Source organism: Vipera berus (assembly GCF_964194415.1).
Source record: "Vipera berus genome assembly, chromosome: 5".
Taxonomy (NCBI): Eukaryota; Metazoa; Chordata; class Lepidosauria; order Squamata; family Viperidae; genus Vipera; species Vipera berus.
The window spans coordinates 33,367,249-33,379,504 of NC_138207.1; the positions used below are offsets into that span (position 1 = coordinate 33,367,249).

Below are 12,256 nucleotides of genomic sequence, written 5' to 3' on the forward strand. Positions count from 1 at the left end.
CCACTGTTAAGAAATTTTTCCTATGCCCAACTAAATTTTACTTTGTAATTTTATCCAATTGTTACTTGTCCTGTTTTTCAAAAAAGTATCCATTTTGGTATGACAATTTTCACATCTATCCTGTCTTCCTTGTTGCATAAAGACCACAATTGTGTTTTGTAAATCAGAACTTAAAGTTTACAGTACACATGCTCTAACTAAATACTACCAGGGCTTTTTTTGTCATAGAACGCTCAGAACGGAGAACCGGCACCTTTTTTTGGATGGAACCTTGTAGGGTAGGCAAGGCAGGCTGTATGACATGTGTGAGTTCCGGCACCTTTTTCTTTTACTGAATACTACAATCACCATTAAATAGGGACGCGGTGGCTCAGTGAGTTAGGACGCTGAGCTTGTCGATCAGAAGGTCGGCAGTTTGGCGGGTCGAATCCCGAGTGCCGCGTAACAGAGTGAGCGCCTGTTACTCGTCCCAGCTTCTGCCAACCTAGCAGTTCAAAAGCACGTAAAAATGCAAGTAGAAAAATAGGGACCACTACGGTGGGAAGGTAACAGCGTTCCGTGCGCCTTTGGCGTCTAGTCATGCCGGCCACATGACCACGGAGACGTCCTCGGACAAGCGCTGGCTCTTCGGCTTTGAAACGGAGATGAGCACCGGCCCCTAGAGTCGGAAACGACTAGCACGCATGTGCGGGGGAACTTTTACCTTTACCTTTACCTTTTACAATCACCATTAGAAAGCAAACAAATCCCCTAACCCCCCCAAAATTCTGTAAATTTTGTCTCTGTTCATATTGTATATTGCCTTTCGTTTAAACAATATCTTATGTTAAATCATAAACATTTAATACTATTTAGATATGTAGTTAGATTTACTGTGAAATTCCTGAATGACTGAAAAAGGAGTGCTAAAGATTTACAGCCAAGTCTTGTAAGTACTTTCAAGACTGTGGTGCCTGAATGTATCCAAATATGACTTATTCAACAAACCATGCCTAATAATATCATGTTTATGTAATGTGCAAATCCAAGCAGCTATTACATGTGAATCAATTTAAGTGTCCCTAGATGCAGCAATTTTTAAGAAACACATACACAAGGGCTAGGACCGTATATCATACCGAAAACCTGTGTTGTATTTTTAAAAGCTGGAAGCTTTAAGATGTATGAACTTCAATTCTCAAAATTCTGCTGATTCGGAATTCTATAGTTGAAGTCCACACATTTTCAAGTTGCCAGTTTGTATAAATTATCGGGAACGATTTTACTTTATGATGAAAGCAAACAGGAGTATAAATTAACATAATCTCATTCATAAATCCATTTGAAACTGCAAAAAACCCCTTCATTCTATTTAAATTGATTTACACATCGTACCTGCCTATCTCAAAGCGAGTATTCAATTTAATGCCAACACGATAAGAGTTAAATTGTACTAACTTACTGCAAGGAGTAACTTACACGTTGTTTCTTGTTACCAAGTTGACACACGGTGCAAGGGCGAAACCCATTCTATACTATTTACTGTTCGTAAATCTATAGACCAAAATATGACCCTTTTTCCGTCTGATAAAGTGGAACGGTTAGCTGTCCACGACAAGCCTTATCAACGTAAAACAAACTTTATACAAGTTTCTCTCTGCCAGGTTTTCACCACTTTAAGAGCACAGTATTTTGACGGACTTTATACTACCTTAATTCTTCTGGAGGAAGGAGATGAACGAAGAGGTAGCCGAAAAAAGCAGCCTTGGATCGGGCAGAAATTTAGACAGCAGTCCTTAATATGAGAGAGTTCAAGTCCTGGGGCCTTCCTTAGTGATAGTGACCTTAGCGCATGCGCCGCGAAGGAAAGTAATTGGCCGGAACTGCTAGTGAGCCATGCCGTCTGTCGGCGTGAAGCGAGATCTGCTTTTTCAAGCCTTGGGAAGAAGTTACGGTAAGGAAAAGATTGGGGGCTTGTAGTGAGCGTGTCTTTTGGTCAGAAGAAGTGGGGAAAGAGGCCGTTGCGATTGATATTTTGCACTAGATATGGGGCAGTTCGGTTATGGGTAAGAAAAGGACACCTTGGTAGATTTAGGCAGGGGTCTTCAAACTTGGCCCTTTTGTGACTTGTGGACTTCAACTCCCAGAATTCCTCAGCCAGCATGGCTGGCTGAGGAACCTCAGCCAGCATGGCTGGCTGAGGAATTCTGGGAGTTGAAGTCCACAAGTCACAAAAGGGCCAAGTTTGAAGACCCCTGATTTAGAGCATAAAGGAGACTTCATAAAGTTCTCTGAGCTCAGGGGCGAAAAGGTACCTTATTCTGCCCTGATTTGGTACTTACCAAATATGTTGGACTACAGCCTCCACTGCTTTCGACCAAGTCCATTGTGGTCTTGGCAGTTGTGTATCCTGCACATTCAGCCGGTACCAGGGTGGAGAGAGATTAAGTGACAAAGTGTAATGGGAGAAGGGGGTCGCTTTTATTTTCCAGCAGGAAGCCAAACATAAACAGCCTTACTTATTGATTAATACAGATTATTGACCCATGATAGCTATGAAAATGGAAGGATATTACATTGGTTGCTTATCAAAATTGCATCATTTGTGCCACCTCTGAAGTCCTTCTGAGTGACATTTAACCAAATATTAAGATGAAATCAGTTATCTTTTTCTAAAAGATGCATTAATTCCACTTTAATTGATAACCAATCTTAAAAACAATATTTTTTGCAGCTGATGAAGAATTTGATGAACTCTGTTTTGAATTTGGTTTGGAACTTGATGAAATTGTAAGTATTTTTACTGTTATATTTATTGCAGACTCACAGTAGATGTGATACGTGTAGTGTAATGCAAGTGTCACATAAAGCATTTCCCCCTAATTCTTCAGGATTCTGTTTTGTAAAAAAAAACACCTTAACAATGAAAACAGAGTGGTTCTAATAATGGGAGTACTTCCTTCTTTTTCAATAATATGTTGAGCATCTAGAAACAAACAAGATGATTACTGGAAGCCAGCATGGGTATGTTAAGACAAGACTCATGCTGCTTGACATTGATGTCTGCTCATAAGTTTTTGTTTGTATGCTTTAGATATGTATATTTTATTTTAGACCTCCGAGAAGGACATAATAAGCAAAGAAAAAGGTGATGGAAAAGCAGAGGGTGCATCAGAAACCATTCTGTATAAAATTGATGTTCCTGCTAATCGCTATGATCTCCTTTGTTTGGAAGGCCTAGTCAGAGGTCTTCAGATTTTTAAAGAAAGGTAATACTCGACAACATTTGAGACTATTATTAAATGCTGTATTAGGCTTATCAGTAAGTAGTCAGACAAAAATGTCAACTGCTGAATAATTTTTATGTGCTTGTGCTTTAGCAACAAATCCTACCTAATAATTCAAACGTTACCCTTTACAGGTAGTCTTCCCTTTATCAACCACATTGTTCAGCAACCGTTTGAAGTTGCAATGGCACTGAACAAGTGGTACTTACAATTGATCCTTGATATTCCACTTGATGCCATGCCCCCTGATCACATGATCATGATTTGGTTGTTTGGAAACTGGCTTGCCCTTACTACAGTTGTAATTTTCCACAGTCACATGAAATCTCTGTGGCTTTCCTGTATTTGTGCCATGCAGTGCAATGCCATCAACCGCCCAGCCTTCCTGTGCTTTTGCCCACCATGCCATCCACTCCACTAGCCTTTCTACGGTCACAATTCAGTGTGCCATCCACCTCCAGGCTTTCCTCCACTTGCACATGGCCTACAACAGGCCTTCCTCCAACTCATATGTAGACTGCACTGGTGATCCCAGGGCCTCTTTTCGTGTGTCACACCTTTCTTCTTACCTTGGACTGCTATTACTTCCTGATAAACAACCTGCCCATCTTAAGGTTATGATGGGAACCCACATTTGTGGGATTTTCATTACTAAGCGATGTGGTCGTGTGAAATTGTACTCTACAATCATATTGCTTAATGATGGTAATCTTGGCCCCAATTACTGTTGTAACTCAAGGTCTATCTGTATCCTTCCAAGGTTGGTAAAATGAGGGCCCAAATTGTTGGGGGACATATGCGTACTCTGTAAACCTTAGGGCTGTAAAGCACTGTGAAGCGGCATACTGTATACAGTAAGTCTAAATGCGAGTAAAGGATAGGTTCAGAAATAACTAGAAATCCAGGTTGCTTGAACTGCTTTAGGTACATGTAATTTATATTTGCCTGTGGTTTAAACATTATGTGAAATTATAATTTAATATTTTTAGATAGGTAGCTTAAGGAAAAGTAAGAAATTGAAAAAAAATTCTGAAAAGATATACCGTATATACTTGAGTATAAGCCGAATTTTTCAGCCCACTTTTTGGGCTGAAAAAATCCACTTCGGCTTATACTCCAGTCAACAAAAAAAAAAGAACTTACCGAGGACTTGCGCGCGGCCGAGCTACTTTGCCTGACGCTGCTGGGGTCTCCCGGGCGCCTCTGCTCGCCCTCAGCAGCACCTGGCCCAGAATCACATGCGAAACAAGCCCGGCAGAGGAGCCGGAGCGGCGAGCAGAGGCGCCCGGCCCAGATCCTGCAAGGCCCGGCCGAGACGCGCCCCCAGCAGCGGAGCTGCTCCGGCTCCTCTGCCGGGCTTGTTTTGCATGTGAGCTACTTTGCCTGATGCTGAGAAGACCCGCTTGGGCACTCGGGTTGGTGTCAGTCTCCGCAGGCCCTTCTCGTTTCCAGGAACGTCAAGCGCGCTTGGCTCCCCACCCCCACGGCAGGGCAGGGCAGGGCAGAGACTTGCTCGCCCTTCTGACGGCCCTGAAGAGAAACGAAGGGCTTGCAAACTCCCCGCGAGAAGCTGGGCGAAGCGCGCGGCTGGGCGAGTGTGTGCCTGCGCGCGTATTTACGAAAGAAACGCTCCGAGAGTTCTTCTTTCTCCGCCCCCTTGGGGGGAACTCTAGCGACTACTGTAGCCGCGCTTCTCTTCTCGGCTCCGAAAATAGGGATTTCTACTCTCTCTCTCTCTCTCTCTCCCCTCCCCACCCCGCATTCTCCTGCCTCTTCGATTGCGACAATAAAAGGGCGAAGGGTGCGCTGGTTTCTTCCTCCTTCCTCCCCCCCTCCCCTCCCCTCCCCGATTGTCAGGTGAGGCAGCTGGAGGTCTGGCCGGGAGATTGTAGCCGTTTTGAAACGCCGCGTCTTGAAACGCCCGATCAGCTGATTTTCGGGTGGAAGAGCCGCGGCTTGAATCTGTTTGCATCTGCCTGAATTAGACCGAAACGGCCTGAATTTGACCAGAGTTGCTTTGTAATGGCTGGAGGAACTGCAGAGGAGGTCTTGCCGGGAGATTGTGGCCGTTTTGAAACGCCGCGGCTTGAAACGCCCGATCAGCTGATTTTCGGGGCGGAAAGAGCCACGGCTTGAATCTGCTTGTATTTGTTTGAACTTAACCAGAAACGGCTCGTAATGGCTGGAGGAACTGCGGAGGGAGTGAATGCTCCAGCCTGGAATATTTGGAAAGGCTGGGGGAACCGGATGAACTGCAGCTTAAGCGACTGTTGCCGGAGGAGCCATGGCTTGAAACGCCCCAGTTTTGGGGCAGCGTTTGCTTGTTCCCTCCCTCCCTCCCCTTTCCCTCCTCTCTAAATCCTTCCTTCCTTCCTTCCTTCCTTCCTTCCTTCCTTCCTCCCTCCCTCCCTCCCTCCCTCCCCTTTCCCTCCTCTCTAAATCCTTCCTTCCTTCCTTCCTTCCTTCCTTCCTTCCTTCCTTCCTTCCTTCCTTCCTTCCTTCCTTCCTTCCCCAGCCCTAATCCGGAAAGTGGAAGGAAAGAAGAGTAAAGGCTGGGCGGAGGAGGAGGGGAAGTGCAACCCTGCACTATTCAGCTCAGTGAAGTCACGCTTGAAACGGCTTGAAACGCCCGATCAGCTGATTTTCGGGGCGGAAAGAGCCACGGCTTGAATCTGCTTGTATTTGTTTGAACTTAACCAGAAACGGCTCGTAATGGCTGGAGGAACTGCGGAGGGAGTGAATGCTCCAGCCTGGAATATTTGGAAAGGCTGGGGGAACCGGATGAACTGCAGCTTAAGCGACTGTTCCCGGAGGAGCCATGGCTTGAAACGCCCCAGTTTTGGGGCAGCGTTTGCTTGTTCCCTCCCTCCCTCCCTCCCTCCCTCCCTCCCCTTTCCCTCCTCTCTAAATCCTTCCTTCCTTCCTTCCTTCCTTCCTTCCTTCCTTCCTTCCTCCCTCCCTCCCTCCCCTTTCCCTCCTCTCTAAATCCTTCCTTCCTTCCTTCCTCCCTCCCTCCCCTTTCCCTCCTCTCTAAATCCTTCCTTCCTTCCTTCCTTCCTTCCTTCCTTCCTTCCTTCCTTCCTTCCTTCCTTCCTTCCTTCCCCAGCCCTAATCCGGAAAGTGGAAGGAAAGAAGAGTAAAGGCTGGGCGGAGGAGGAGGGGAAGTGCAACCCTGCACTATTCAGCTCAGTGAAGTCACGCTTGGTTAAAAAACAGATTTAATAATAATAATAAGAAGAAGAAGTTGGGCTGATCAAATGTTTCAATAATGACTGAAGGAGGGCTGCTTGTACCTTGGTCTTTGTGCTGGTGTCTTGACATGCCAATACACTAGTACGGAAAGCTGCCGTTCACTTTCGGGGGGAGGAAAAAAAACACAACAACACCGCACGCTTTCCGCCCCGAAAATCAGCTGATCGGGCGTTTCAAGCCGTTTCAAGCGTGACTTCACTGAGCTGAATAGTGCAGGGTTGCACTTCCCCTCCTCCTCCGCCCAGCCTTTACTCTTCTTTCCTTCCACTTTCCGGATTAGGGCTGGGGAAGGAAGGAAGGAAGGAAGGAAGGAAGGAAGGAAGGAAGGAAGGAAGGAAGGAAGGAAGGATTTAGAGAGGAGGGAAAGGGGAGGGAGGAAGGAAGGAAGGAAGGAAGGAAGGAAGGAAGGAAGGAAGGATTTAGAGAGGAGGGAAAGGGGAGGGAGGGAGGGAGGGAGGGAGGGAGGGAGGGAACAAGCAAACGCTGCCCCAAAACTGGGGCGTTTCAAGCCATGGCTCCTCCGGGAACAGTCGCTTAAGCTGCAGTTCATCCGGTTCCCCCAGCCTTTCCAAATATTCCAGGCTGGAGCATTCACTCCCTCCGCAGTTCCTCCAGCCATTACGAGCCGTTTCTGGTTAAGTTCAAACAAATACAAGCAGATTCAAGCCGTGGCTCTTTCCGCCCCGAAAATCAGCTGATCGGGCGTTTCAAGCCGTTTCAAGCGTGACTTCACTGAGCTGAATAGTGCAGGGTTGCACTTCCCCTCCTCCTCCGCCCAGCCTTTACTCTTCTTTCCTTCCACTTTCCGGATTAGGGCTGGGGAAGGAAGGAAGGAAGGAAGGAAGGAAGGAAGGAAGGAAGGAAGGATTTAGAGAGGAGGGAAAGGGGAGGGAGGGAGGGAGGGAGGAAGGAAGGAAGGAAGGAAGGATTTAGAGAGGAGGGAAAGGGGAGGGAGGGAGGGAACAAGCAAACGCTGCCCCAAAACTGGGGCGTTTCAAGCCATGGCTCCTCTGGCAACAGTCGCTTAAGCTGCAGTTCATCCGGTTCCCCCAGCCTTTCCAAATATTCCAGGCTGGAGCATTCACTCCCTCCGCAGTTCCTCCAGCCATTACGAGCCGTTTCTGGTTAAGTTCAAACAAATACAAGCAGATTCAAGCCGTGGCTCTTTCCGCCCCGAAAATCAGCTGATCGGGCGTTTCAAGCCGCGACGTTTCAAAACGGCCACAATCTCCCGGCAAGACCTCCTCTGCAGTTCCTCCAGCCATTACAAAGCAACTCTGGTCAAATTCAGGCCGTTTCGGTCTAATTCAGGCAGATGCAAACAGATTCAAGCCGCGGCTCTTCCACCCGAAAATCAGCTGATCGGGCGTTTCAAGACGCGGCGTTTCAAAACGGCTACAATCTCCCGGCCAGACCTCCAGCTGCCTCACCTGACAATCGGGGAGGGGAGGGGAGGGGGGGAGGAAGGAGGAAGAAACCAGCGCACCCTTCGCCCTTTTATTGTCGCAATCGAAGAGGCAGGAGAATGCGGGGTGGGGAGGGGAGAGAGAGAGAGAGAGAGAGTAGAAATCCCTATTTTCGGAGCCGAGAAGAGAAGCGCGGCTACAGTAGTCGCTAGAGTTCCCCCCAAGGGGGCGGAGAAAGAAGAACTCTCGGAGCGTTTCTTTCGTAAATACGCGCGCAGGCACACACTCGCCCAGCCGCGCGCTTCGCCCAGCTTCTCGCGGGGAGTTTGCAAGCCCTTCGTTTCTCTTCAGGGCCGTCAGAAGGGCGAGCAAGTCTCTGCCCTGCCCTGCCCTGCCGTGGGGGTGGGGAGCCAAGCGCGCTTGACGTTCCTGGAAACGAGAAGGGCCTGCGGAGACTGACACCAACCCGAGTGCCCAAGCGGGTCTTCTCAGCATCAGGCAAAGTAGCTCACATGCAAAACAAGCCCGGCAGAGGAGCCGGAGCAGCTCCGCTGCTGGGGGCGCGTCTCGGCCGGGCCTTGCAGGATCTGGGCCGGGCGCCTCTGCTCGCCGCTCCGGCTCCTCTGCCGGGCTTGTTTCGCGTGCGAGCTACTTTGCCGGCCGCTGCTGAGGGAAGATCTCTGGAGAGGAGCATAAGGTGAGCTGCTGCATTTCCCAGCCTCGGCTTATACTCGAGTCACCAACTTTTACCATTTTTGGGGGGTAAAATTAGGGGTCTCGGCTTATATTCGAGTCGGCTTATATTCAAGTATATACGGTAATGACAAATTATTTCCCTATTGTTGCTCAGAAAGCTATTTAATAATATTTAAAATATTTAACACACAACCAATCCTTTATTATTGGAAATCTGATAATGGCAAAAAAATTTACTAGTGAAAGGCAAAGTATTTCAATTTTTAATTTTTTTTTAGCTCAAAACAGCTTTTCAAATCATGCTGGAAGTATTGGTATGTTTCTGTGTGCTAACTGTGGATGTCAGTTGGATGAGGGAGAAGCATTAAGGTGGAGCCTGCTTTTTTATGCCTCTAAAACTGATCTTTAATGTTAAAATCTCATTATTTTAGAATAAGGGCTCCACGATACAAAAAAATCACACCACCCAATGGTGAAATTCAAAGACTTACCATTAGTGAAGAGGTAAGTAAAGCTGAATCTTCATCTTGATGCATACATTGTAAATAAATGCTTTTCAAATTTAAGTCAATTTTTGTAGAGGTTAGCTAAGAGTCAATAAACATAAAAATGCTGTTATATTGATTAATTGTACTGCTGTTCCTTTTCTTTGAATACAGACATTTAAAAAATACAATTAATATTTATTTTTAAAATATCCAGGATTAGTTATTTTAAATGTTTTGGTTTAAGATGAAAGCTTAATTTTATGAAATAATGGATTGCTTTATGGAACATATAATATTTTCACTCATACTGTCTTTTGCTAATAATTGTATCCATTTTATGGCAGACTGCCCAAGTCCGTCCTTATGCAGTGGCTGCAGTTCTTCGTAATATAACTTTTGTCAAAGACCGTTATGATAGTTTCATTGACCTACAGGAAAAATTGCATCATAATATATGCAGGTTAGTTGTATTCTGAAATTTATTTTTAGTGAAATATTAAAAATATTGGTAAAATGTTTTATGGCATCTTGAATTAGAATGTGTTTCGCCTGAAAATGCTGAAGAACTCTGTTTTTACGTGGTATTTTAAAAATCAGATATATGTAAAAAGGGAAGAAAACTACTGCATATAATATGCATGTATTCATTTTTCAGATGCAGGTTACAGTGCAATATTCAAAGTTTATTATTTATGAATAATATTTATTACACAAGAATATAACAACTGTCACTTTATCCATATTTTATCAGTACCCTGTGTAATGGGTATTTAGTAGGTAGAAGAGATGTTAATTCACTTTGTTTTCTTTTTAGGAAGAGATCGTTAGTTGCAATTGGTACCCATGATCTAGATACAATCTCTGGCCCATTTATATATACAGCTAAACCACCAGCTGAAATTAAATTCAAACCATTGAATCAAGATAAAGAATACAGTGCTCCTGAAATCATGGAAATGTACAGGGTAGGTTATTTTAATACAACAAGATATATTTCCATTTATGTATGATTTGGTACAATTTATTTGGTCACCTATCTCAACATAATGACCTTGGGTGAATACAATATATAAATACACACAAACAGCATCACATGAAAGTATAAACAAGAGCTGAAATGTCTGTAAACTGGAAAAAAATAAACACACATAAACAATACAATGTAACTGAGGTTCCTAATGAACTCATAGATTTGGGAAAATGGTAACCAGCCTTATATACTGTACTGAACTAACATCCAGCTTTTATAACTAGGAATGTTCCAAAACACTTGGCCCATAGTAGAAAACCTTAGATCATGCAGTAGTCCAGTAAACTTTTGAGCATTGCTAATATAGATTTTATCTTTTTGTAAATTCATTTCTGACCTCATAGTACTGCTGCTCCTTGAAGTAGAGTGCTTGTCCTAACTATGATTTGTTTATTTAGATGTCATAGCATAGAACTGTGCTTGCAGGCCCATTTTGTGGCTTAGAGACATTACAGAATTGTTTTATCTGAAAGCCTTTGGTATGACAATCTTGCTAAAGCTAAGTAGCTTTTGCTTACATTGATGTTTGGATTAGAGACCATTGATTGGTCTTCTTCATAGAATCATAGAACTGGAGGGGATCTTGGAGATCTTCTAGTCCAACCTCCTGCCTAAGCTTCTTGGATATATAAATATACTCTATTTACAAAGGAATCTGGCATCGTGCCCGGATGCTCCCTGTTGTGATCGTTCTGGAACATCTGGGGATGGCTATTGCTCCAGAAGGAAGAATTCTGCCCAGACAAATAGATACATCGGCACCATTTGTTTTTGAATAGGGAAATTCTTGGAATCTACAGAATTATTCTCCAGGAATAAACTTTGAATGTCTCTATTTTTCTCTCCTTTGATAAATGTTATTAGACCTCAGTGATTTTTAAGTACATGGAGCTACTCCCAGCTTAACACTGGAACAGCAAAGAAAAAAAAGAAAGGGATGTTGAATCAAAATACATGAGTCTGATATGTGCATACCAAAGCTAGCAGTCATTGACCTGAGTCAACAAAAAAATAGAAAAACAAGATGGGAGCAAAAATAAGATTATAGGTTTAAAGCAAAAGTAGTACTCAAATAAATAATCCTTCATGTATTTCTCTATACTTTCCCTGCCAAATTTGCTTTAATGGTTCCATTTTCCCAACAATTTGGGGCATTGGCCTGAAATCTTATGTTCAGTAAGACAAAACCTGCCTTTAATGTTTTTCTCAAAGAATGGATAACATTAGAAATTTATCTTCTGGTGAGATTGTAAAATTATTGCACTGTGTTGACATACTGTTATGAATTTGTCAACATTCAAACTCCTTAATAGTTTCTTGTTTTATACAGATTAGCAATAAACTGAAAACTGGTTGAGTTTTTACAAATAGTTTTATTTTTAGTTTCATGTCTGCTCATAGACTTGAATAAGGAATGTGCCATAAGAAATATACTAAGAAATAAGTGAATTGCCGATCACCTTCCTAGTATATAGTGATATTTTCCTATGAAAAAATCATTCATATATAAATCGCTTCTAGGGATTAATGTATGTTATATAGATATTATCAGATGATATTGTGCAATGGTTTCTGAGGAAAGATATAAACATTAATTTAACTTTTGTTTGTTTTAGACGGATAGCCATCTTAGACACTATCTACATATTATTGAAAATGAATCACTTTATCCAGTTATCTATGATAGCAATGGTGTTGTTCTCTCAATGCCACCAGTAATTAATGGTAAGATTTTTCTTAGCAGCATTTGTTTTAACCTCAGTATATGAGAGAAATAGGAAATGGCATACTGTTATAGTCTGAAATTTGTTCTGTTTATTTCAGGACATACTCCTCAATATAAAACTTTTTTTCCTGTTTCTAAGAATTTCTTCATGCTTTTTGAATATATTCTCAAGGTCTGATTGTTTCAACTCTTTAACAGAAATGGAATATAAACTTTTTTAAAATTTTAAATTGGCTGAAGTTCTCATATGTACTAATAAAGGAGAATATTTGTAGTTCAGGATTGACATGAGGGATCCTGGGTGCTCTCTGAGCTTGCTTGTTTCTTGCAGACTTGATGATGTTACCTAGTTTGGATAATGAAACGTCTGCAAGAAGACAAGCAAAATGTAC

General features: G+C 43.4%; 1 protein-coding gene across 1 annotated transcript in view; it reads left to right on the forward strand.

Annotated features, from left to right (window-relative positions):
* The first annotated feature begins 1,837 nt into the window (after positions 1–1,837).
* FARSB (phenylalanyl-tRNA synthetase subunit beta) overlaps positions 1,838–12,256 on the forward strand; it is a 42,574-nt gene continuing 32,155 nt past the window's right edge. The window contains exons 1-7 of the mRNA XM_081328821.1: positions 1,838–1,933; positions 2,714–2,769; positions 3,094–3,248; positions 9,052–9,124; positions 9,453–9,568; positions 9,923–10,073; positions 11,755–11,863. Of these exons, the coding sequence (XP_081184947.1) occupies positions 1,876–1,933; positions 2,714–2,769; positions 3,094–3,248; positions 9,052–9,124; positions 9,453–9,568; positions 9,923–10,073; positions 11,755–11,863 (718 nt within the window). The 5' untranslated portion in view covers positions 1,838–1,875. The remainder of the gene's footprint in view (positions 1,934–2,713; positions 2,770–3,093; positions 3,249–9,051; positions 9,125–9,452; positions 9,569–9,922; positions 10,074–11,754; positions 11,864–12,256) is intronic.